The following is a 27,763-nucleotide window of genomic DNA, read 5'->3' on the forward strand; positions in this document are numbered from 1 at the left end:
CTTCTTTGTTGATCCCTTTTAATACATGTACAAAAGCAGATTAGCTGTCTCTGTAATGACCAAGGACAACTCTACCACAGGATCATGGAGAATGTTCCATTCATAAGTAGATCTTCAACATCTCACAAACTGAATGCTGAAGATCATCACAAAGGGCATCATTCCAGCCCCATTGGTGATGAAAATTTAACACTACACAGTGTTCATCGCCATTATTGGGTTCACCTGGGTGCCAGAACCTGGAAAAGGAGAACAGGGCAGGTATGTTTCTCAAACTGTCTTTGAAAAGAGACAGTGAAGCAGTGGCTGCCATACAGCGTTATGGAGGTCAGGTCAGAGACACACAAATCATTGTTTCCGCACTCCTCACACATGGCCCAACCATCTGCTGCTGGCATTTCACCTGAAAATGGGGCTGCCACCCCCCAGAACTGCCCCATCCCATTGTGTCACAGACCCTCCCTGCACACCTGCCTCTTTCTCTCTCTCCATGCCTGTGCCCTGATTCCATGGGCTCCTTTAGTGATCAAAAATTTTATCTTGCTCATATCAATAGAGTGGGTTTTTTTATGTACTGCTTTTGAATATGAGACTTTTTTAAATCATCTTTGATTTGATGCTTCTAGATTCCAAGTGAGGCTAAGTCATCGAGGGCACCCCAGGAAAGACTGGGTGAGCCGAGCGCCCTCTCAAATAGAGCCCCAGCAGCACTCTCCACAGTCGCCACAATCGCCACCATGCTCATGGCCAGACGCCACTGCTCGGGATGAGCCTCACCCAGAAATGAATCCATGAGAAAAGCTCAGGGATGAAAAATGTAGAGAGAGAGTATGCGGAAATTGCCTGCCATAAAGGCAGGGGAAGGGTTCGGATGGGGGTGTGGATACTGGGGACACTGGTGGTAGAAAATGTGCACTGGTGGAGGGATGTGTGGCCCGATCATCGTATGAATAACACTCAAAATGAAAGCTTTGTAATCGTGTCTCACGGTGATTCAATTTATTTAAAAAAAAAAAAGGAAAAAGAAATAAAACTCAGGTACGCAGATTTTGTGACTGAAATCTCCAGGCTTTCACAGAGTTGGGGATGGGCTACCTCCCCCCAACTCCCTATACTTCCAGAAGCCCAGACAGTCTCACACACACATGCCCCAAAGTTGCCACCCAATTAAAATTTAACTCCAGCTGTATTACCCCATCAAAAATTTTGGATCCGGAAGCATTTGCCAGTGTGCAACTCCTCGAACTCTATAACACTGATAAACCAAGAGGAGCATACCAGATTAAATGGATGTAATGTAGAAGGTGCAGCAGAGCCTAGCAAGCTAACTGTGCGTATTGGATATGCCAAAAATAGTAACAATAAGTCTCTCAATGATAGACGTTACTTGTGCCCGCTCGAACAAATGATGAGCAACGGGATGACAGTGAATATAGAAGGCAATAAATCTTGATTAACTAAATATTAACCTGGCACAACATAATATTTAAAAAAAATATGGGCACTGGTGAAGGGATTGGGTGTTCGAGCAGTGTATAACCAAGATAAGCCTGGAAACTTGGAAACCGTAACTTTCCACATGGTGACTTAATTAAAAAAAGAAAACTAAAAAAAAGAAATCAAATAAAGTCACGCACTAATATATATTTATTAAAGAGAAAACATTATGTGTATTCCACAGTAAAGTTAATTATTTTGAAAAAATACAAATTAAAAAAAAACTTGTGGTTTTATTTTTAGTTGCGTATCCAAAAATTTTTTCTTTTGGGGCCGGAGCGATAGCACAGCGGGTAGGGCGTTTGCCTTGCACGCGGCCGACCCGGGTTCGATCCCCGGCATCCCATATGGTCCTCCAAGCACCGCCAGGAGTAATTCCTGAGGGCAAAGCCAGGAGTAACCCCTGAGCATCACTGGGTGTGACCCAAAAAGCAAAAAAAAAAAAAAAAAAAATTTTCTTTCTTGGCAATCCCATCACCCAGACCAGATTCTGTTGTTTTTCTTTTCCAGACCAGATACTTGAGGAAAAAAATAGTTTAAAAAAATCTTATAAGCTTTTAACAAAAAAAAAAAAGAAAGGTGCCTGACAAGAGGGCACTTTAGGGGTGGGGAGAGGGGAATGGGAGGGAACCTGGGAATATTGGTGGAGGACGGAAGGATATGTGCCATGGTGGTGGGATCAGTGCTGCTATACTGTATGCCTAAATTCAACTATGACTAACTTTGTACATCGCACTGCTTTCATAAAATACGGAGGGAGAAGGAAAAAGAAAGGCACTAATAAAGAACTTTATTGCCACCACCACCCCCACCACCCCCACCCCCGCCAAAAAAAAAGCTCTGCTTTTGGTGATTGAGGCTAAGAAAAAAAGGGCTCAGGTTTTTAAAGTCTTCCTTGGATTTTCTGCCTGTTCTGCTGTCCTCATGGTGAGCCCAACCAATCCCAGAAGACCCTATTTTACCCTACAGAAGACTCATTTTATCTCAGTCTTCAGAACCGATATATTTTTTTAACTTTTTATTAAATCACCATGTGGAAAGTTACAAAGTTCTCAGGTTTATGTCTCAGTTATATAATATTCAAACACCCATCCCTTCACCAGTGCCCATATTCCACCACCAAAAACCCCAGTATACCCCCCGCCCCCATCCCCTACCCCCTACTGTATAACTAATGAATTTCACTTCATTTTCTCTTTACCTTGATTACATTCTATATTTCAACACACAATTCACTATAGTTGTTGGAGTTTCCACCCAGGAAAGACAGATCTACTACCAAGGAAGCATTTGATAATTAGTTTTCCATTGCTGGGAATGAAGAGATATGCAGCCCCACTGCTACAAGTACATAACTCTTCTTCTTTTTTTTTTCTTTTTCCTTTTCCCTTTTTTTTTTCAGCCTCATCCCCCATCCCGCGCCTCATAGTATGGTGTATGCCACGCCGCAACGGCCGGCGTGGGGCTTTTGCTTAGTTCACAGTCCCGAGAGGTGGCTGCTACATTAATAACCTTCAATATTTCAACAAAAACTTACTGTCATTATTTAGAGTTTCCCCCCCCAAGTCAGACCTGTTCAAAAGGAACAGTTTCACATAGCTGACAATTATAGATGTTAAGTCGCGCGGTTTTGGATTTCTATATAAAGTCCAGGGAAAATTCTACCAGAAATTGAATAGCCCATTTTGCAGTCCCAGTGCATTGTTATTAGAAGCTGCGCTGGATGCCCAAAAGTATTAGGTCTCTGGAATCAAAGTCTTTAGGCGCAGAGGGTCCCCAGAACCGATATTTAAAAGTAGCATAGCTAAAATAATATCAAAATACATGAGAAACATTAATCTGTTCAGCAAACAAAAATGAATAACGTAGAATGTACTGCATCAAAGCTAAAGCTTGACTTCCATTAATGTGTATTACTTTTCAAATGTTTCATAATGCGATTTCAGTTCAGAATGACCTATCTAACTCAGAAAAACAAAACAGTTGATCAAACCATTAGGAGAGCATTGGAGACAGGGAGACACATAATGTAATCACAGCTAAACCCTGAGCAACTTGACAAAAATTAGGACACTCGGGTTCCCTCTAATTGTCAATGAGAAGGTTCTCTGATATGGTGTCTTCACTGCAAAATGCTCAATAATTGTTGGTTTTTTTGAATGAATGAATGAAGAAATAAGTACACTGATTCATCATAAGTGGTAGACTGCTGAAAGCTTCTTTGTTGATCCTTATAAGAGATGCACAAAAGCAAATGAGCTCTCTCTGTAAGGGACAAGGACAACTCTACCACAGGATCGTGTAGAATGTTCCATTCATAAGTAGATCTTCAACATCTCACAAATCGAATGCTGAGACTTATTGCAAGATATATCATTCCAGCCCCATTGGAGACGAAAACTTAACACAGCACAATGTTCATAACCAAAATTGGGTTCACCTCGGTGCCAGAACCTGGAAAAGGAGAACAGGGTAAGTATGTTTCTCAAACTGTCTTTGAAGAGAGACTACGAGGCAGGGGCTTCCAAAGAGCGTTATGGAGCTCAGGTCAGAAACACACAAATCATTGCTTCCCCTCTCCTCACACATGACCCAACCATCTGTTTCTGACATTTCCCCTAATGATGGTGCTGCCATCCCCAAAGCTGCCCCAACCCATTGTGTCAGACACCCTCCCTGAAGACTTGCTCTTTCTGTCCATGCTTGTGCCCCGATTCATGGGCTCCCTTTAGTGATCAAAAATTTGTTAACCTGGCCATATAGATAGCATGGGCTTTTTTATGAAGAAGGGGAAGAAGAAGAAAAAGAAGAAGAAGAAGAAGAAGAAGAAGAAGAAGAAGAAGAAGAAGAAGAAGAAGAAGAAGAAGAAGAAGAAGAAGAAGAAGAAGAAGAAGAAGAAGAAGAAGAAGAAGAAGAAGAAGAAGAAGAAGAAGAAGGAGAAGAAGAAGAAGGAGAAGAAGAAGGAGAAGGAGAAGGAGAAGGAGAAGAAGAAGAAGAAGAAGAAGAAGAAGAAGAAGAAGAAGAAGAAGAAGAAGAAGAAGAAGAAGAAGAAGAAGAAGAAGAAGAAGAAGAAGAAGAAGAAGAAGGAGAAGGAGAAGAAGAAGAAGAAGGAGAAGAAGAAGAAGAAGGAGAAGAAGAAGAAGAAGAAGAAGGAGGAGGAGGAGGAGGAGGAGGAGGAGGAGGAGGAGGAGGAGGAAGAGAAATAGGAAGAAGAAGAAGGAGAAGGAGAAAAATAAGAAGAAGGAGAAGAAGAGAAACAGGAAGGAGAAGGAGGAGGAAGAGAAGGAAAAGGAGAAGGAGGAGAAAGAGGAGGAAAAGAAGGAGAAGGAGGAGGAGGAAAAAGAGAAGGAGGAAAAGGAGAAGGAGAAGTAGGAGGAGGAAAAAGATAAGGAGAAGGAGAAGGAGGAGAAGGAAAAGAAGATTATATGCATCAGCAGCAGCAGCAGCAGCTCTGCTATGTGGATTTTCCAGGTTTTTACAAATTTGCTATGGGCTACCTCCCCCTATTCCATTGTAGTTCTGAGGCCCTGGAAGTCAGACACACATACCCCATAGATGCCACCCACTTAAAAGTTTAACTCCATCTGTATCACCCCATCAGAAATTGTGGATTCGGAAGCATGTGCCAGTGTACAACACCTCAAACTTTATAACACTATAAACCAAGAGGAGCATGCCAGATTACATGGATGTAATGTAGAAGGTAACAAATCTTGATTAACAAAATATTAACCTGGCCCAACATAATATTTAAAAAAATATTAACCTGTATCAACATCTTAGTATTCTCATTTAAGAAATTATGTCTCCAGGTGAAATACAACAATCATTACTAGCTCTCTTCTAAGGAAATATTTTATAATCATTCTGTTAGCAAAATATTGAAAACAAATAATATATAATAAATTTTGAGAGTCTGATATGAGGCTGAAGGGGTGGTTGGAAAAGTCGGAGAAATCGGTGGAGGGAAGGTGTAAGGTGGTGGGATTAGTGTTGGAATATTGAGTGCCTGTAAAACAAATCATCATGAACAACTTTGTATACCATGGTGTTTATATAAAGTTTAAGGGGAAAACAACAATTTTTAAAAATGAATAAAATTACATTTCTTAGAATAAATATCTCTGATTCTACTACTGTTATCTAATATCATTAGATCTTATTCTGTTCTCAAACTAAAAAACATTGAACTGGGTCTCTCCCTGTACATTTCACATCATTCCTGAGTCTCTAAGATATTAACTTAACTAAATTCTACTAAAGGCTCTAGGAGTTGGGTTTTTTGTTTTTGTCTTTTGTTTTCCATTTTGGATCACACCCGGCATTGCTCAATGGTTACTCCTGGCTCTTCACTCAGGAATTACTCCTAGAAGTGCTTGGAGGACCATAAGGCCTGCTATGGATAGATACGAGGAGAAGGGGAAGTGTGTTGCAAGGCAAAGACGCTACCTGCTATACCATCTCTATGGGCTAAGATGGTTTTACACCTACATAATATAAGATATGTTAGGACTATCAGCATTTAGCTCTTTGCTTTATGGCAGGGCTTACATTTTAAGAATGGCTGTGATTTTTCTTGACATGAATTTTATTATCTTGAATATGCAAGTTTCACAAGCACAGACTTTCATATCAAATAAATTTGGGTTGGAAGAAAATCACTGCCACTACAGAAAACTTTTCCTGATTTATCTAAACTCTTTAAATTCAGTGCCCTCGTTTCTACAGAGAAAGAGAAAATGACAGTCTATAGACTTCTTTAGGGGATTAGTAGCAGAAAGCAAATTCAAACATGCAAACGAATGTCCAGAATTTATGGTTGAGCTACATTATTTTAAAGCTGCTATTTGGAGCACCCTAAAGTCCCTACAGTCTGCAGAACTCAGGATCCCCTTACCAAATTCAATACTCACGTGGCACTGTGATTGTATGGGGTCTCATTAACCCATTCCCAGTGACCATTCTTAAAATCTAACAGCCCCAAATAATAAGCGTGATTCTTAATTACATTCTTGTTAATAAAGTCCTAGAAAAAAATAGAAGTGAGTTAGAGCTTAAGGCCTTCACTTAGATTTCAGTTCTTCATAGCCACAGGGAAAAGAGAAGACCAAAATGAAAGGGTCCATGTAAAGGTACCCAGGGTCCGGCCCAGAGGTCTAGGTCTTCTGTGACTGAACAATACAGGATCAAAGGCATCTCTGGGAAGATGGTGTTTATCTTAGGTGTTCAGGACTCTACAAACACCCACAGATAGAGCAGCTTATATGTGACTAAAATAGCACAGTGATGTCCCAGATCAGAAGAACAGTATGAACAGGAAAAGACCCCCTTTACTCTTCAAAATCGCTCTCATAATGAGCTTATATGGAGAGAAGGGAAAGAAGTATGAGGGGTCCCCTTTCTAAGAACATTAATGAAGGCCATTCATGAAGGCTCCTGTCTCATACCTAACCATCCCCCACTGACACAATTTTCTTTATCCCTTTGGCGATTAGGATTTTAATTTAGGAATTCGGAACAGAGTCGATTAGAGAACTGCAGTGTCCAAAACATAGAGCAGAGATTTCTGTCCGTGCTCACAAGGACACTCACCCCCACATCATCAGTAGGAGATGGGAGTCTGGAGAAAGCACTGGAGAAGAAATTTTTCACGCAAATTCTTTTACTTTGATAACTCTTAAATTAGTAAATTCACATTGTTATTCCATTCCTATTTCACTAGTGGCTTCTCACAATTGATCATGTGTTGTATATTTATTCTTTCTGCTTCTTGTTGTGGCAGTTGTTGTCATTTTATTAGTGCTTGGAGACCATAAGAGCCAGACCTCCACTCCACCAGTAGTTCTCAACTGGCTACAAAATGCTGGAGGTCAAGCTTAGGGCTGACGCACCAATAGCAGATCGGCTGCCAGTAGCCAGTAGATTAACCTCTCTGCTAGGACCCATCTCCAGGAACAGGGCCAGAAATAGCCCCGTTGAAACAGTAAACTTTATAAAATGTATCTAGGTTCATATACTTAACTGATAGTTCAAGTTCAAATATGCCCATCTTTCCACTAAAGCCTCCACACAATACCCTCCACATAATTTCCCACAGTATTATTGGGGATCACAAGGGGAGGATTTAAATGGAATCCAAAAAGATGTAGAATGTAAAGACTTAGATGTTCAATCCCAACTATTTTATCCAAAGCCTTGTGCCTCGGCAGCAACACCCCTGACCATGAGAACTTTCTCCCAACGAGGAGGGGGACAAAGCTGGCAGGACCGTGACTCCCACATTGACCGGAAAGTACCTGCTCCTCCTTGCTGTCGACCACCAGCAGATGCGCCTGCATCCCCGCACAGTGCTTCTCACAGTCACTCCAGGTTTTTATCTCAGAAGTAAAAAAGTAGCAATTTGAACCAAATGGCTTCCAATTCTTTGGGCAGCAGCTCCAGGATTTCCCTGTGTTGATACTTTGCCATATTAGTACAATATGGGACAAGTGATGTTTTTGTTGTTTTGGGATCACACCCAGCAGTACTCAGGGGCTACTCCTGGCCCTATGCTCAGGAGTGAGCTTTGATGGTACTTAGGGAATCATATTTGGTACCAGAAATAAAATCATGGTTAAACACATACAAGACTAGTGCCATAACCCGTTGGCCAAAGACAAGGGATTTTAAGTATGTGTGCTGTTAAAAATTAAAGAGCAAAAGACATCTTGTGGAATCACGATGTCCATGCTCACCGAATAATAAACAGGATCCGTCCCCATCATGCCTCATGTAGGTCAAACCCACCTGCGCCAGGCAATAACAGGCATTTCCCCATTTCCTTGCCTATGTGCAGTCAGGAAAGATAGCTAGAACCAAAATATTTTTCAATATGCCCAACTTTGGAGCTTGAGAAAGAGTCCAGTGGGCAGGGTTCTTGCCTGTACATGGCAGAATCAAATTCAATATCCAGTTCCACAAATGGTCCCTGGGCCTCACCTGGAGTGATTTCAAAGTGTAGTGCCAAGAGTTGCCCTGAGAACCACAAAATGTATGTGAGAGGGACCTTAAAAAAAACAGACTCAGTATCTCAGAAGAAAATGCAAAATGTTCTGTTTTCAATGGAGAATTTCTCTTTATAACAAGAACCACTAGATTCTCAAATATGGCCATGGCTTAAATTGTGTTTCCCTAAAACTCATATGCTGGAACTGTGAACCTCAGTGAGATTAGATCTAGAAGAAAAGCCTTTTAGAAAACAAGTTTGGTTAAGTTGAATCGTACGAGTAGGACCTTTTAACCCAGTAGAACTTTTGACCTTTCAAAAAAGAGGAAGATAGACCGGAAATGTCTCTCCCTCTCTCTCCCACCCTTTCTCCCTTTTCTCCATCTCTCCTTCTTCTTCCTCATTTCCTTCTCTCTCCTCCTTTCTCTCTCGCCCTCTTTCGTTCTCTTCTTTCCCTCCCTATGTAAAGATGAGAAGTCATTTGAGGTCACAGCAAGAAAACAGCTATCGGGGGCTAGAGTGATAGCACAGCGGGTAGGGCGCTTGCCTTGCACGCGGCCAACCCGGGTTTGATTCCCAGCATCCCATAAGGTCCCCTGAGCAGCGCCAGGGGTAATTATTGAGTGCAGAGCCAGGAGTGACCACTGTGCATCGCCGGGTGTGACCCAAAAAGAAAAAAAAAAGAAGAAAGCAGCTATCTGTGAGCCTGAGACATCTTCCTCAACAGAAATAAATCCTTGTTGGTACCGGACCTCGATCCTGCCTATGGGTATAGAATAAAGGAAATATCTATTGTTTAGGGTGCTCAGTTCTTTGTGACATTGCAACCCAAAATGTCATTGCGTTGCCATTCTGGTACCTTCAAAAGTTGATGAGGGGTTAGAGCACTAGCACAGGGGGGAGGGCATTTGCCTTGCATGTGGCCAACCCAGGTTCGATTCCCAGCATCCCGTATGGTCCCCTGAGCACCATCAGGAGTAATTCCTAAGTGCAAATCCAGGAGTAACCCCTGTGCATCACCGGGTGTGACCCAAAAAGAAAAAACAAAAAGAGGAGGAAGCTGAAACAAAACAGTATCAGAGCATCAACTCTATCTAATAACTATGCTGTGTATTCTCTAGGAAACCATTTATACACATGAAAGATTTGTGCTTTCTTAAAACACAACTGTATTAGAACTCTCTTGAGGAACTCAGTTTTAACAGATATGGGAGGGAAATAAGAGTGAACATAAGATTTGAAGACTGAATAAATCAATGCAATGTTAGTATAGTGGGCAGGGCACTTGCCTTCCATACGGCTGACCTTGGTGTCACCCCTGACACCCCATAACATACTCAGAGCCACCAGCAGTGATCCCTCAATGAAGAACCAGGGTTAAGTTTCTTAACCAGGGTTAAGTCCTGAGCAGGTGTGGCAAAATAGAAAAGAAATCAAAAACTATGCAACCACATTTTCACAGAATAATCAAAGATATGCTCACAAAATAATTTAATCCTGATATACATATGTACACTTAAAACTATTTTGAAACAGCACTTAAGTATGCTTGACCCATGAACCTTACCGGAACCATTGATTTTTGATCTTTACCCTTATATTCAGCAACTCATTATGGTCTATTAGCTCTTACCTTCCATGGTCAAGTTTTCTTTCTTACATTCCAACAAAGTGTGAGTCACTTCTTGTGTAAACCTTTCTTCTTGAACACGTTTAAAACGGTTTTGAAAGAAATCTAGAAAAAAATAATATTATTCATTTTCCTCATACTGCTAAGGCTTTTTACTTTACTGTTACTTTCTTAAATGAAACCCACTAACACAATTTATTTTTTAAAAAAAATTAGAAATATGCTAACTGTGAAAAAAATATCTCAATGCCAAGCAGTCAACCCATTCTAATCCTACAGATGTTGAAACTGCAGACACTTTTCAAGTGGGATAAAGGATGCTATGACAATTCTTGTATAGTGGACCTAAGGGTAATTATCCATCCTCACGTTCAACAATAAGCGGGTGAAGACATGCAAATACTAAGCCTTGGAGAAGGGAGAAGAGGTGAGAAATAGACAAAGGATGTAAAATCATGTCTTTGGGGAAGAAAACTATCAGATCTGAGATTTAGGTTACCTGTAGCATTTTTTTAAATCTAATATGGAGGGAAGAGTGTTTGTTTCTTTATCCTTTTCCCTTCCATCTATCCCAGCTGTCACGCCTCTGCACACCAGCACACACAATCCCTCACAATTTAGAGATAGATTACCTCCCCCTTAAACGGTGAGATTTGTCTTTTTCTTCATCACCTCCCTCTACCTCCTGACCAAAAATGCTACCTTCCACTTCACACTTCACTCTTGTAAGGCTCCAACCACAGGCTTGGGACACTACTAAAGGTTCCTTTTTGGGGGATGGAGCAATAGCACAGCGGGTAGGGCATCTGCCTTGAACGCGGCTGAGCTGGATGCAATTCACAGCATCCCATACAGTCCCCTGAGCAACACCAGGGGTAATTCCTGAGTGCAGAGCCAGGAGTAACCCCTGAGCATCGCCGGGAGTGACCCAAAAAGCAAAAATAAATAAATAAAAATTTCAAAAATAAAGGTTCTCTTCTTGGGACCACCAAGTTCAATGATGGTGGGAGGGATCAATCACGAAGGGAGATGTGTGCTGAAAGTAGATAAAAGACCAAACATGATAGCCTCCCATATCTGTATTGCAAACCATAATGGCCAAAAGTAGAGAGAGAGACAGAGAGAGAGAATGGGGGAAATTTTATGCCATAGAGACAGAGGGAGGGTTGGGATGGTGGTGGTATACTGGGGACATTTTTGGTGGAAAATTTGCACTAGTGGAGGGATGAGTGTCCGATTATTGTATGACTGAAACTCAAACATGAAAGCTTTGTAACTGTCTCTCATGTTGATTAAATTTTTTTAAAGGTACTTTTTTTGCAATTTTTGACCTCCTGCAATTCCTGACCTCTTGCAATTCTTGAACACAGTTCTTTTTGCTTTATTCATGGGACCCCATTATTTCCTGATTCTGCCTCACCTTTCTTTATGATACTTGTTTTTGTTTTAATTTTTTTATGTAATCACTGTGAGATACATCCTTACAAAGCTGTTCATCACTATATTTCAGTCGTATGGTGTTCCAACACCCATCCCTCCACCAATGTACATTTCCCAGCACCAGTGTCCCCAGGTTCCCTTTTATCACCCCCACCATCCACCCCCTTTCTGATGCTTCTTAATCCCAATAGTCCTCTTGCATGTTTCAAAAATGTAATATTCTTCACATTTATTGCTTATGTTTCTTTAATTACTTTTAATTTCCTCTTTATCCATCCTTCCTTCTATTGTAACATTTCTTATCCTCCCTCTCATTGGATACCCTTTCCCCAAATGATAGCATGAGTAACAACTGTTACATCTGCAACATGTAATAATAATTCAAAAATCCACTTTTTCAAAATCCAAACAATGTCTCCCACTAGACATATCCTCTTGAGGTTCTGAAACTCAATGTACCCAAACTTAACCATCTTTACACATAAACCTGCTACCCTTCCTATAGCATACACCTCTGTGAATGTCTCTATTTTGAGTTCATCAGTTGAAAATACCTGAGCCACTCCTGAGTTCTTTAAATACCTTATCTTTAGACCTCAGTATTCATCAAGTCTCTACCTCTTTAATTCTACCTTTTCATTATTATTCAAATAATATGATGTAGTACCATCATCCAAGGGATGGTATCATGACTATCTTCCATTATCCTCCTCTTTACTACCATAAACTTTAGGGCAAGTCCTAACTGTTTTCCAAATGAATAATGTATTGGTATTCTATATTCTGTTTTCAACTTTGTCTCTGTCATGTTCAAATAAAACCATCAATGCGTATTTCTATATGTTGAATTTGATCACCATATCTCCTCCAGTTTTTAAATTCCACCATAACTCTCAATCTCAATAACTGATAAATTTAAGAATGTCCAGGAGCTGGAGCGATAGCACAGTGGGTAGGGCATTTGCCTTGCAGGCAGCCAGCTGGGTTCGATTCCCAGCATCCCATATGGTCCCCTGAGCACCGCTATGGGTATTTCCTGAGTGCAGAGTCAAGAGTGACACCAGTGTATAGCCAGGTGTGACCCAAAAAAGGAAAAAAAAAATAATGTCCAAAAGTTTCCACCTTTTCTGTAGCCACACTCATGTTCAATATTACTCCTCAACAAGTGGAGTTTAACACTACATCACTTCAACTTGAGATGACTCTAAGACTTCCCTTAGTGTGTCTGAGGTATTCTGTTATCAATGTAGAGTGTTAGTGTGGCATGTATGAGGACCTGGGTGCAGCCCCTCACACCCCAACTGTTGAGGACTGCTCAGGACCCTGAACAAAAGAGGACCCCGAAACCTTTACCCTGGACAAACCAGAAAATTCCATTACCAGCTTTGCTTGACCTGAGGCAAAGGTGCCCTTGTGACAAAGGAAATAGCCAAACTCAAGAGGTAAAAGTAGCCCAGGGCAGTTAACTAAGAGACGCCATAAAGCCCTAAAGTAGAATACCTTCCTCTACCTTGTGCCTTCCTCCTGCCAGATGCTCCTGCCAGATGCTCCTGCCAGATAAACCCTTGCCTTCCTCTCCCCACTATTTCTCAATCTACTCTTGGAGAATGTTGTAAGCCCACCTAATACACCCCGAACTTTTCCTTATTTGGTCTGAGAAGACACTTCCCTGATGATTGACAACTTATGTACCAACCCCCTGCTAAGAAAAGTATAAAACCAGCGTGGCAGTTAATAAAGTTGCCCTTGATCGGCATGTGTCGTCTTGGGCCCCCTATTTATTATCCTCACTAGTTTTATTTCAGGTCGGAACCGCTCACAGAACCCACCCAATTAGGAGCGCTTTCCACTGTTGTCTCTCCGCGGGCCGGAGAGATCTCCGGGGGAACGCGCACCCAACATCGGGGAGGTGGGAGAGGACAAGAAAACTGAGATGATTTTAAAACTTCCTTAGCCGTCAGAATACATAGAGCAATTCTTATCAATTCTGCACTGTGGTTTCAAGAAATTTCTCTGACTTCCACTATCAGAAACCTAAAAGTCATCTTGTGTGATAAACTCATGCTAGTGGGGAATTATGAAATAAATGTGACCAAATTACCAACTGACATGCTCTTCTTCAAACACAAACTTGTCCCCAACTGCTAACTGACTGCTTAGGTGAAAAGACTTTCAGTCAAATCAAAAGAACCTCCAAGCTGGTTGGTTAAAACTGCCAAATCACAAAAACAGATGTTTGATATTTTAACCACAAAGTGTAGACTGCTTTATAAATTATAGAAGATAATTATTTTTTAAAAATCATTTATCTCTTCCCCCCTCCAACTTGAGGCTGGAGATACAGGTCAAAGTGTTGACTGCATGCTTCCCATACGGGTGCCTTTGGCTCCCTCCTCAGCTTCTCATGGGGCAACCCCAAGCTCTGAGTCAACAGCCATGAGCACCATGCAGTAAGACCCCAAAACAATCAAACAAATATTCCAGACTATTAGTATAGTACACAGCACTCCTCATGCTGAGGGCCGTTTGGTCTTTGCATGTACAACTTTATTTCTCACAGTTCACTAAACATTCTATGTTCCAGTTATTTACAATTAAGTTGTCCAGATTTTCCTACGCTATCTTACCTCTCTGCTATTTTAATACACAGGGCTCTAGAAAAACCTTCCTTCAGGAAATCTATTCGTCTCTGTGTTTCTCAACCACACACTTATTTCGTATTGAAAACAATGATTTGATAATTTTCTGCTATTCACTGAAACTCTAGATATTCTTGGGAAATTTCCCTGTGGTTCTTTTTCAATTTTTGGATTGTCCCCAGTGCTGAAAAATAAAAGTGGGTAGCAATCAGTGGATATTGAATGACCAATTAAATGAGTGAAATATACATCCAAACATGGACAGGTAAAATATCATAAATACTTAAAGCTAAGGGCCGAAGAGATAGTAGAGTAGATAGATGGCTCCCTGAGCCCCACCAGGAGTGATCCCTGAGAACAGAGTGAGGAATAAGTCCTGAACAATTCTGGGAATGGCCCTCAAAAGTTTTAATTAAAGCCAAGAGTATGTACATTGCAGATAGCAGGATATGGAGATCTACCTCTTTGCAACTGACTTTTACCACATCTATGTAGGATAGGGCAGAAAGAAATAAGGTAAAATTTCAATAGGAAATATTGCCTGAAATATTTTTTCCCATTTCCTTTTCTGTTTGGTCATCCCAAACTATGTATCTGCACTTACAAAGGCCTGGGCAACACTATTAAGGAATAGACATTTGTCCTCACTTAATAACACTAATGTGTGCATATACAAATACTCTTTACTTTCTTCAAATAGAACTGTTGCATTATTTCATGGAAGAATAGCTAAATTGAAATAAAGAACCAAGTTTCCAATGGATGCCTCTTAGTTATATTTCACCTAGAGAAGATTTCTCCTTCAGCTTTCTGGTTAAATCCATTTTTAAATTACCAGTGTCTAAAGGATGCTATCCCTTTCAGAAAGGGTGATATCCCATCTAGATTCAACTAGCTACTTACTGATAAAAGTAATTAAAATTGAGATTTTCAGCAGCATAAGAATCAGCAATGCAGCAAGAAGTAGTTTTCCAACACCAGTGTTAAGTTTTGGAAGCCTAGTCTTGTCTTTGGGAGCTGCAAGAGAAATTAAATTTGGCTCATCAATAATACAGTTAGGCCGTCTTTCCTCTTCTCCTTTTTTTATGATTAATGTGAACAAAATGACACTTAAAAGAAAAGGAAATAATACTATTCATTGTAGAAACTTAGGAAAACACGTAAAAGCTAAGTTCCTACCATTAAGGATTTCTAATTTTAAAATTTTGCTTTTCACATATTTTAATATTAAATATTTCTATGTCACTTAGTCATAATATATTTAACTGCAATGATTTAAACATGTGATCTAAATACAATGTAAATATTTCTTATTAAAACTGGATAATTTTAATGCAGCGACATGTTACAATATGATTGAATCACTATATATGTGCGTGTGTGTATTTTAGTTTTTTGAGTCACTCAGCGATGCTCAGGGGTTACTCCTGACTCTTTCTCAGGAATTACTCCTGGTGGTGCATGGGGGACCCTACAGGATGCCGGAGATGACCTGGGTCGGCAGAGTGTAAGGCAAACAGGCAAACGCCCTCCCCGCTGTACTATCATTCCGGTCCCCACTACATATTATTTAATAACCTACTTTTTTAACACATGGTAGGTATATTTATTTTTCATTAATTTACAAAACTATGGAATTTTGTAATGGGTTTTTTGTCAGGGGGTTATCTTCACAATTGTATGTTTTGTAAGTCTGGTCATACCTACCACCAAAGTTCTATTGCCATTCCAGTGCCAGAAAGATCCTTCTACTGCAGTTTTTCAGCACTCTTTTTTGTATTGAAAGGTATTTCAGTTTACAGGCAAATAATTATCTCAATTTTATCCCCCAATGTTTTTCCACCCTTAAATAATGCCATAGCAGCTAAGTCTTTAGAGTTAACCTTTATCATGTCATTAAACTAAGGTCAGACCTATTTGGTTAATAACTCACACTTAAGAATTATTCTCATGGGGCTGGAGCAATAGCACAGCAGGCAGGGCGTTTGCCATGCACGCACCCCCCCCCACCAGGTTCGATTCCCAGTATCCCATATGGTCCCCTAAGCACCGCCAGGGGTAATTCCTGAGTGCAGAGCCAGGAGTGACCCCTGTGAATCACCTGGTGTGACCTGAAAAGCAAAAAAAAAAAAAAAAAAGAATTATTCTCGGAACTGGAGCAATAGCACAGCGGATAGGGCATTTGCCTTGCACACAGCCAACCCGGGTTTGATTACCAGCATCCCATGCAGTCCCCTCTGCACAGCCAGGGGTAATTACTGAATGCAGAGCAAGGAGTAATTACTGAGTGCAGAGCAACCCCTGTGCATTGCCCGGTGTGACTCAAAAAGGAAAACAAAAGGAATTATTCTCTCCTTGGGATGGGAGAAAAAGCACAAGGAGATACGCTAGACCCTGCGTCATTCTCTAAATATTGCAGAATATGGTCCTGAACAGAGAGGATCTGACACACAACGCCCAGTAACAACATGGTCTCAAGACCTAGCACTGGACTGTTCAGACACTTGACAAAGTACCACTAGGAAGGATTCCCAGGATCCCTGTGCATTGTTAGGGAGACCCCAAAATCAAAGAATCATGTTATATATTTCCTAATTGCATCCAATCTAAAAAATTAGCACCTGATATCACCTATGCTACATTGACGCTCTTCCTTCCCATCCTTTATTTCATTAAGAACTTTACAGAAAACGTTTCTTACCTTCGGCAGCCTGTGATGGGGTGTCCAAGGACTTGGGTGCATTTTTCAATCTCATTAAACCGCGCTTGCTCCTTGTCGGCATACTGACGAGAGACGCTCTGCTCTCTTCACACCAGCCTTCTCATCACTCTGAGATCAACTCAGAGCAGCTCTGCAGGACCACCGTGATCCCACCGATCACACAGGCTCAGAGGAACCAAATGAGAACTAAAACCCTCAGTCGGAGGTTTGATCCCCAAGACCAACACAGCAAAAGTCAGAGCCCTTAAACTCAGGAGGGGAAAAAATGTAATAAAAATCGGAACTTGTAAACCAAATCGAAGATATGGGAAGGAAAAGAAAAGAGGAACTTCTTTTGAGTCACACCTTTATTTCCCACAGTTACTCGAAGCATATCTCGAGCACTGGTGGAGAGGGGATGCCGTGGCCACTGGGCTGTCCCCCACTGCCCGACCCACTCTGGGGGCTGTGGGATGTGGGTCTGTGCCCAGTGGAGACCCTCAGCTCACCGTTCTGGAGGTAGCAGCTGGCACCAGGTCCCTTCCAGGGCTCCCACAGGCCACAGTCATGTGTCTAGGCTGACTGGACGGGACCGAGTATCGGACACCAATGCGTCCCTCCAGTGGCCATGACTGGTGGCCGCTGCGAAGTCCCTGCCGACGGGCAGGGCTTGAGGGGCGCGGGGCGACACCTGCGGAGTGCTGCAGTCCGGGGCGTCCTCCCCGTAATGCTGGAAAAGCTTTAGGGGCAGGTTGTGGTGCGGGTCTGTGCCCGCTGGGGGACCCGGGGACACATGAGACTGCAAAAATAGGGGGGAAGCCAAGGACAAGGGCACACAGAAGAAACACGACCCCCCAGCGAGCACAGGTCTGAGTCTGTTTTCCTCTGGGGCAGCCCGGAGGTCAGCGTGCTCGGGTGCAGGGTGGCCCCAGGGTCACCCCTCCTCTTCGTCCTCGCTGGCACTGGGCACCGTCTCCGCATCTGGCTGTGCCGCTGCTCCAGCCACTCCGTCGACTGCGTCTGCAGCTGCAGGACCAGCCGTTGGTCCACCTGGAGGAAGCTACCAGGTGTTTCTGCCAGAGGCTGGGCTGGGGGTCCCCAGGGAGTGTGGCGCCCTGAGATGATGCAATATTTGTTGCTGGGCTTGGGGGTTGTTCATCAAGTTGGACGTCATGAGCAAAGAAAGAAAAGAGGAACATAGCCACGAAGAAATCTTTCCTGTGGAATCGCTCAGAGGCACTTGCATTTTAGAACCGGAGACTTGCTTGCCCAATAAAAATATTATCAACCATTCAAATAAATACTAGGTTATAAAATTATATTGCGCTCTGGTGATACATCCATGAATTGGGAAGGGCAAAACACTTCCAAAGTATCCCACATTCTTACAATTATATCTCACAGTAGTAAATGGTGAAAATTGCTATGCTTTGCTTGTACATGTTCTCTCATATTTATAGAAGTGGCTGGGGGCTGGAGTGATCGCACAGCAGGTAAGATGTTGCCTTGCACGTGGCTGACCTGGGTTCAAATCCCAGCATCCCATATGGTCCCCTGAAAACCGCCAGGGGTGATTCCTGAGTGCATGAGCCAGAAGTGACCCCTGTGCATTGCTGGGTGTGACCCAAAAAGCAAAAAAAAAAAAAAGTGGCTGAATATATACTATCAATAATCATTTTTATTATGTGGATAGCATGCATAAATGTCCCACGGCTCCATTAAAAATACTCCAGGGCCTGGAGAGAGTAGTGGGTAGAGCTCTTGCCTGGCACACAGTCAGCATGGATTCGATTCCCAGCATCCAACACGATACCCAGAACACAGCCAGAAGAAACTCCTGATACAGAGTCAGGAGAAAGCCCTGGGCATATAAGATGTTGTTCAAACACCAAAGATCAAATGAATAATTAACGCTCCATTTGTAAAAAGCAATCTCTATTAGGAATATTTTAAATGGTGATTCACTATTTTTATCTTAAAAAAACACTATCAAAAATACATTTATTAAAAAAGGTTGTGGTCAGGCATTTTAAATGTTTGGCATCAGATTAATACAGTAACACGACCTGCGAAAGTTTTGTGGTGTCAGGAGCTGAACTCAAAATTTTCAAAATTTTTGAAGACAGAAAAGATCTCATTTAAACCCTTGGAATCTAAAACCTATCATGGAAACCAGAAGGAGAGGGAAAGGCGAGTGAGAGGAACAAGCAGAGGCATTTGATAGCGTGAGGGCTCTGGAATGTGTGGGGCATGGTTAAAGCTCACACAAACGTAGAGATGGAAAGCCCAACTCCAAAAATTTTCAAAGACCTGAACTACTTGTAAATCAATAACCTTTTAATTTAGAACATGGAAAAGACTCAAGCATCTGTGGGTCCATGCACCCAAACATGATTGAAGACCAACCCTGGACACATGTTTGTTGGTGCTGCGTGCCCCTCACTGTATGTGACTCATCGGAGAAAGGAAGACCAAGAAGAAACAGCTACAGTCAGCCTTCTTTCCTGCTTCTAACAGTCAGCATCCCTTGAGGTACCGGCAAGGCAGATTTGAGATCAGATGGCTCCTTTTTTTTTTTTTTTTGCATTTCATTTGTGTTTATGTTTTTTTTTTAATTGAATCACCACGAGACACAGTTAGAGACTTACAAACTTTCACAATTAATTACATTTCAGTCATACAATGAATGAGCACCCATCCCTCCACCAGTGCCCATTCTCCACCACCAATGTTCCCAGTATCCCTCCCACCCCCCATCCCTTCCCACACCTGCCTCTGTGGCAGGCACATTCCCTCTTACCCTCTCTCTCTCTCTATCTATCTATCTATCTATCTATCTATATTTCTATCTATCTATCTATCTACCTACCTATCTATTTCATGAAGCACGCTTCCAGGTATGGGGTAATCCCCCTGGCCCTTGTATCTACTCTTCTTGGGTGTCAGCCTCATGTGCTGGTATTCTATACTCCACATGAGTGCAGTCCTTCTATGTCTGTCACTCTCTTTCTGACTCATTTCACTTAGCATGATACTCTTCATGTCTGGTCAGGGTGATATCGGTGCACGCTCTGCCGAGATGCGACCCGAGTGACCACATGTTTATTTGTGTGGCCACTCTGCTGCTGATGACCACGATCCAGAGGCCACCTAGACTACGTTGGGTACCAGCAACTGCTTCCACCAATGTCTCTAGATTGTGAACTAAGCCAGAGCCCCATGCTGCCCCAGGAAAAGAAATGATGCAATTTCTAACATAAATCTCATTGGACTTAACTACTAAAGTACTAAAATGCAGAAGTCCTAAACCAAGATTTAAAAGAGATATAACACTTCATATCTCTTCATTCTCAGCAGTGGAAAAATAACTATCAAATGCTTCCTTGTCAGCAGGGCTGTTTTTTTGAGGGGAAACTCCAACAACAATAGTGAATATTGTGTTGAAATATGGAATGTAATCAAGGTAAAGAGAAAATGAAATGAAATTTATCAGCTACGCAAGCGGCGGTGGGGGGCGGGGGTGGGAGGTATACTGGGGTTTTTGGTGGTGGAATATGGGCACTGGTGAAGGGACGGGTGTTTGAGCAGTGTATAACCGAGATAAGCCCGGAAACTTGGAAACTGTAACTTTCCACATGGTGATTTAAATAAAAAAAAATTTAAAAAGAAAGAAATCGAATAAAGTCAAGCACTAATATATACTCATTAAAGAGAAAACCTTATGTGTATTCCACAGTAAAGTTAATTATTTTGGAAAAATACAAATTTAAAAAACCTGAGACTTCATTTTTAGTTGCTTATCCAATAGTTTTTTCTTTCTTGGCAATCCCATCACCCAGACCAGATTCTTGAGGAAAAAAATAAATAGTTAAAAAAAATCTTATATGCTTTTAACAAAAAAATAAATAAATAAAAGGTGCCTGACAAGAGGGCAGGTTAGGGGGTGGGGAGAGGGGAATGGGAGGGAACCTGGGAATATTGGTGGAGGACGGAAGGATATGTGCGCTGGTGATGGTATCAGTGCTGCTATACTGTATGCCTAAATTCAACTATGACTAACTTTGTACATCGCACTGCTTTCATAAAATAAGGAGGGAGAAGGAAAAAGAAAGGTACTAGTAAAGAACTTTATTGCCACCACCACCTCCCCCCCCCCCGACAAAAAAAAGCTCTGCTTTTCATGCATGGGAGTAAGAAGAAAAGGGCTCAGGTTTTTAAAGTCTTCCTTGGATTTTCTGCCTGTTCTGGGGCCCTCATGGTGAGGCCAACCAATCCCAGAAGCCCCTATTCCACCCTATAGAAGACTCATTTTATCTCAGTCTTCAGAACTGATATTTAAAAATAGCATAGCAAAAATAATATCAAAATACATGAGAAATATTAATCTATTCATCAAACAAAAATAACCTAAACGTAGAATGTATTGCGTCAAAGATAAAGCTTGACTTCCATTAATGTGTATTACTTTTCAAAAGTTTCATAATGCGATTTCAGTTCAGAATGACCTATCTATCTCAGAAAAACCAAACAGGTGATCAATGTATAATGAGAGCATTGGAGACAGGAGACACATAATGTAATCACAGCTGAACCCTGAGCAACTGGACAAAAATTAGTACACTCGGCTTCCCTCTAGTTGTCGATGAAAAGGTTCTCCGATATGGTGTCTTCACTGCAAAATGCTCAATTATTGTTGGTTTTTTTGAATGAATAAATGAAGAAATAAGTACACTGATTCGTCATAAGTGGTAGACTGCTGAAAGCGTCTTTGTTGATCCCTTAGAAGAGATGCACAAAAGCAAATGAGCTCTCTCTGTAAGGGACAAGGACAACTCTACCACAGGATCATGGAGAATGCTCCATTCATAAGTAGATATTCAACATCTCACAAATTGAATGTTGAGACTTATTGCAAGATATATTATCCCAGCCCCATTGGTGACGAAAATTTAACACAACACAATGTTCATAATCAAAATTGGGTTCACCTGGGTGCCAGAACCTGGAAAAGGAGAACAGGGTAAGTATATTATTGCTTCTTCTCTCCTCACACATGGCCCAACCATCTGTCGCTGACATTTCCCCTAATGATGGTGCTGCCATCCCCAGAGCTACCCCAACCCATTGTGTCTGACACCCTCCCTGCAGACCTGCTTCTCTCTGTCTATGCTTGTGTCCCGATTCATGGGCTCTCTTTAGTGATCAAAAAATGTTATCCTGGCCATACAGATAGTATGGGATTTTTTTGTGAAGAAGGAGGAGGAGGAGGAGGAGGAGGAGGAGGAGGAGGAGGAGGAGGAGGAGGAGGAGGAGGAGAAGGAGAAGGAGAAGGAGAAGGAGAAGGAGAAGAAGAAGAAGAAGAAGAAGAAGAAGAAGAAGAAGAAGAAGAAGAAGAAGAAGAAGAAGAAGAAGAAGAAGAAGAAGAAGAAGAAGAAGAAGAAGAAGAAGAAGAAGAAGAAGAAGAAGAAGAAGAAGAAGAAGAAGGAGAAGGAGAAATAGGAAGAAGGAAAAGGAGGAGGAGAAGTAGGAGAAGAAGGAGGAGGAGAAGAAGCAGAAGCAGAAGAAGAAGAAGAAGAAGAAGAAGAAGAAGAAGAAGAAGAAGAAGAAGAAGAAGAAGAAGAAGAAGAAGAAGAGGAAGAAGAAGGAGGAGGAGGAGGAAGAAGAAGAAGAGGAAGAAGAAGAAGAAGAGGAAGAAGAAGAAGGAGAAGAAGAGGAAGAAGAAGAAGGAGAAGAAGAGGAAGAAGAAGAAGAGGAAGAAGAAGAAGAAGAAGAAGAAGAAGAAGAAGAAGAAGAAGAAGAAGAAGAAGAAGAAGAAGAAGGAGAAGGAGAAATAGGAAGAAGGAAAAGGAGGAGGAGAAGTAGGAGAAGGAGGAGGAGGAAAAAGAGAAGGAGGAGAAGGAGGAGGAGGAGGAAAAAGAGAAGGAGGAGAAGGAGAAGGAGAAAAAGAGAAGGAGGAGAAGGAGAAGGAGAAAGAGAAAAGGAGAAGAATATGATGCAGCAGCAGCAGCAGAAGCTCTGCTATGTGGATTTTCCAGGTTTTTACAAATTTGGCTATGGGCTACCTCCCCCTATTCCATTGTAATTCTGAGGCCCTGGAAGTCAGAAACACATGCGCCAAAGCTGCCACCCACTTAAAAGTTTAACTCCAACTGTATCACCCCATCAGAAATTATGGACCCGTAAGCATTTGCCAGTGTGCAAACTTTATAACACTATAAACCAAGCGGAGCATACCAGATTACATGGATGTAATGTAGAAGGCAACAAATCTTGATTAATAAAATATTAACCTGGCGCAACATAATATTTAAAATAATATTAACCTGTATCAACATCTTAGTAATCTCATACAAGAAATTATGGCTCCAGGTGAAATACATCAATCATTACTAGCTCTCTTCTAAGGAAATATTTTATAATCATTCTGTTAGCAAAATATTGAAAACAAATAATATATAATAAATTATTGACAGTCTGATATGAGGTTGAAGGGGTGGTTGGAAAAGTCAGAGACAACGGTGGACGGACGGTGTAATGTGGTGGTATTAGTGTTGGAATATTGAGTGCCTGTAAAACAAATCATCATGAACAACATGGTATTTATATAAAGTTTAAGGGGAAAACAACAATTTTTAAAAATGAATAAAATTACATTTCTTAGAATAAATATCTCTGATTCTATGGCTGTTATCTAATATCATTGGATCTTATTCTGTTCTTAAACTAAAAAACATTGAACTGGGTCTCTCCCTGTACATTTCACATCATTCCTGAGTCTCTAAGATATTAACTTACTAAATTCTACTAAAGGATCGAGGAGTTGGGTTTTTTGTTTTTGTTTTTTGTTTTCCTTTTTGGATCACACCCAGCATTGCTCAGGGCTTACTCCTGGCTCTTCACTCAGAAATTACTCCTAGAAGTGCTTGGAGGACCATAAGGCCTGCTATGAATAGATACGAGGAGAAGGGGAAGTGTGTGCAAGGCAAAGACTGCTACCTGTTGTACCATCTCTATGGGCTAAGATGGTTTTTCACCTACATAATATAAGATATGTTAGGACTATCAGCATTTAGCTCTTTGCTTTATGGCAGGGCTTACATTTTAAGAATGGCTATGATTTTTCTTGACATGAATTTTATTATCTTGAATATGCAAGTTTCACAAGCACAGGCTTTTATGTCAAATAAACTTGGATTGGAAGAAAATCACTGCCATTACAGAAAAATTTCCTGAGTTATCTAAACCCTTTAAATTCAGTGCCCTCGTTTCTACAGAGAAAGAGAAAATGATTGTCTATAGACTTCTTTAGGTGATTAGTAGCAGAACGCAAATTCAAACATGCAAACGAATGTCCAGAATTTATGGTTGAGCTACATTATTTTAAAGCTGCTATTTGGTGCACCCTAAAGTCCCTACAGTCTGCAGGACTCAGGATCCCCTTACCAAATTCAATACTCACGTGACACTTTGATTGTATGGGGTCTCATTAACCCATTCCCAGTGACCATTCTTCAGATCCGACAGCCCCAAATAATAATAATAACCTCTAATCACTTTCTTGTTAATAAACTCCTAGGAAAGAAGAGAAGTGAGTTAGAGCTTAAAGCCTTCACTTAGATTTCAGTTCTTCATAGCCATAGGGAAAAGAGAAAACCAAAATGAAGGGGTCCATGAAAATGTACCCAGTGTCTGGCCCAGAGGTCTAGGTCTTCTGTGACTGAACAATACAGGATCAAAGTAATCTCTTGGGAAGATGGTGTTTATCTTAGGTGTTCAGGACTCTACAAACACCCACAGACAGAGCAGCTTATAAATGACTAAAATAGCACAGTGATGTCCCAGGTCAGAAGAACAGTATGATCAGGAAAATACCCCCTTTACTCTTCAAAATCGCTCTCATAGTGAGCTTATATGGAGAGAAGGGAAAGAAGTATGAGGGGTCCCTTTTCTAAGAACATTAATGAAGGCCATTCATGAAGGCTCCTGTCTCACACCTAAGGATGTACCACTGACACAATTTTCTTTATCCCTTTGGCGATTAGGATTTTAATTTAGGAATTCGGAACAGAGTCGATTAGAGAACTGCAGTGTCCAAAACATAGAGCAGAGATTTCTGTCTGTGTTCACAAGGACACTCACCCCCACATCGTCAGTAGGAGATAGGAGTCTTCAAAGCACTGGAGAAGAAATTTTTCACCAAAATTCTCTTTCCTTTGATAACTCTTAAGTTAGTAAACTTCACATTGTTATTCCTTTCCTATTTCACTAATGACTTCTCACAATTGATCATGTGTTGTATATTTCTTCTTTCTGCTTCTTGTTGTGGCAGTTGTTGTCATTTTATTAGTGCTTAGAAACCATAAGAGCCAGACCTCCACTCACCAGTAGTTCTCAACTGGCTACAAAATGCTGGAGGTCGAGCTTAGGGCTTTTGCACCAATAGCAGATCGGCTGCCAGTAGCCAGTAGATTAACCTCTCTGCTGGGACCCACCTCCAATAACAGGGCCAGAAATAGCCCCGTTGAAACAGTAAACTTTATAAAATGAATCTAGGTTCATAAAATTAACTGATAGTTCAAGTTCAAATATACCCATTTTTCCACTCAAGCCTCCACATAATACTCTTAATTTCCCACAATATTATTGGGGAGTGCAAGGGGAGGATGTAAATAGAATCAGAAGAAGGTGCAGAATGCAAAGACTTAGATGTTCAATCCCAACTATTTTATCCAAAGCCTTGGGCCTCGGCAGCAACACCCCTGACTGTGAGAAATTCCTCCCAACGAGGAGGGGGACAGAGCTGGCAGGACCGAGACTCCCATGTTGACCGGAAATTACCTGCTCCTCCTTGCTGTCCACCACCAGCAGATGCGCCTGCATCCCCGCACAGTGCTTCTCACTGTCACTCCAGGTTTTTATCTCAGAAGTAAAAAAGTAGCAATTTGAACCAAATGGATTCCAATTCTTTGGGCAGCAGCTCCAGGATTTCCCTGTGTTGATACTTGGCCGTATTAGTACAATATGGGACAAGTGATGTTTTTGTTGTTTTGGGATCACACCCAGCAGGGTTCAGGGGCTACTCCTGGCTCTATGCTCAGGAGTGAGCTTTGATGACCTCAGGGGGTCATATTTGGTGCCAGAAATAAAACCATGGTTAAACACATACAAGACTAGTGCCGTAACCCCGTGGCCAAAGACAAGGGATTTTAAGTATGTGTGCTGTTAAAAATTAAAGAGCAAATGAGATCCTGTGGAATCACGATGTCCATGTTCACCAAATTGTAAACAGGATCCGTCCCCATCATGCCTCATGTAGGTCAAACCCACCTGTGCCAGGCAATAACAGGCATTTCCCCATTCCTTGCCTATGTGCAGTTAGGAAAGATAGCTAGAACCAAAATATTTTCAATATCCCCAACTTTGGAGCTGGAGAAAGAGTCCAGTGGGCAGGGTGCTTGCCTGTACATGGCAGAATCAAATTCAATATCCAGTTCCACAAATGGTCCCTGGGCCTCACCTGGAGTGATTTCAAAGTATAGTGCCAGGATTAGCCCTTAGAACCACAAAATGTATGTGAGAGGGACCTTTAAAAAGAGACTCAGTATCTCAGAAGAAAATGGAAAATGTCCTGTTTTCAATGGAGAATTTCTCTTTATAACAACAACCACTAGATTCTCAAAAATGGACATGGCTTAAATTGTGTTCCCCTAAAACTCATATGCTGGAACTGTGAACCTCAGTGAGATTAGATCTAGAAGAAAAGCCTTTTAGAAAATAAGTTTGGTTAAGTGGAGTCATGAGAGTAGGACCCTTTATCCCAGTAAAACTTTTGACCCTTCAAAAAAGAGGAAGATAGATCAGAAATGTCTCTCCCTCTCTCTCCCACCCTCTCTCCCTCTTCTCCATCTCTCCTTCTTCCTCCTCTCTTTCTATGCTCTCTTTCTCCCTCTTCATTTCCTTCTCTCTCCTCCTGTCCCTCTCACCCTCTTTACTTCTTCTTTCTCCCTGCCCTATGTAAAGATGAGAAGTAATTTGAGGTCACAGCAAGGAAACAGCTATCTGTGAGCCTGAGACACCTTCCTCAACAGAAACCAATCTTTGTTGGTACCGGACCTCGGCCCTCCTGCCTCTGGGTATAGAAGAAAGGAAATATCTATTGTTTAAGGTGCTCAGTTTTTTGTGTTATTGCCACCCAAAATGACATTGTGTTGCCATTCTGGTACCTTCAAAAGTGGAAGAGGCGCTGGAGTGATAACACAGTGGGAAGGGCGTTTGCCTTGCACGTGGCCAACCAAGGTTCGATTCCGAGCATCCCCTATGATACCCTGAGCACCGCCAGGAGAAATTCCTGAGTACAAAGGCAGGAGGAACCACTGTGTATTGCCGGGTGTGACCCAAAAAGAAAAAAAAATGTGGAGGAAACTGAAACAAAACAGAATATCACAGCATCACCTCTATCTAATAACTATGTTGTGTATTCTCTAGGAAACCATTCATACGCATGAAAGATTTGTGCTTTCTTAAAACACAACTGTATTAGAACTCTCTTGAGGAACTCAGTTTTAACAGATATGGGAGGGAAATAAGAGTGAACATAAGAAATGAAGACTGAAGAAATCCAATGGAGTGATAGTACAGTGAGCAGGGCACTTGCCTTCCATGTAGCTGACCTAGATTTCACCCCTGACACCCCATAACATACTCAGAGCCACAGGAGTGAATCCTCAATGAAGAACCAGGGTTAAGTTTCTTAACCAGGGTTAAGTCCTGAGCAGGTATGGCAAAATAGAAAAGAAACCAAAAACTACGCAATCACATTTTCACAGAATAATCAAAGATATGCTCACAAAATAATTTAATCCTGCTATACA

At 41.5% G+C, this 27,763-nt stretch overlaps 1 protein-coding gene across 1 annotated transcript in view; it reads right to left on the reverse strand.

The window, feature by feature from the left end:
* The window catches only part of LOC129405897 (basic proline-rich protein-like), a gene marked incomplete at its 3' end in the record, with an annotated part of 105,119 nt that overhangs the window by 33,064 nt on the left and 44,292 nt on the right, over positions 1–27,763 (reverse strand). Inside the window, exons 5-6 of the mRNA XM_055143606.1 lie at positions 22,149–22,238; positions 4,650–4,697 (exon numbers count right to left, since the gene is read on the reverse strand). Coding sequence (XP_054999581.1) covers positions 4,650–4,697; positions 22,149–22,238 — 138 coding nt within the window. The remainder of the gene's footprint in view (positions 1–4,649; positions 4,698–22,148; positions 22,239–27,763) is intronic.

Source organism: Sorex araneus, chromosome 6, assembly GCF_027595985.1.
Source record: "Sorex araneus isolate mSorAra2 chromosome 6, mSorAra2.pri, whole genome shotgun sequence".
In the NCBI taxonomy this organism is placed as follows: domain Eukaryota; kingdom Metazoa; phylum Chordata; class Mammalia; order Eulipotyphla; family Soricidae; genus Sorex; species Sorex araneus.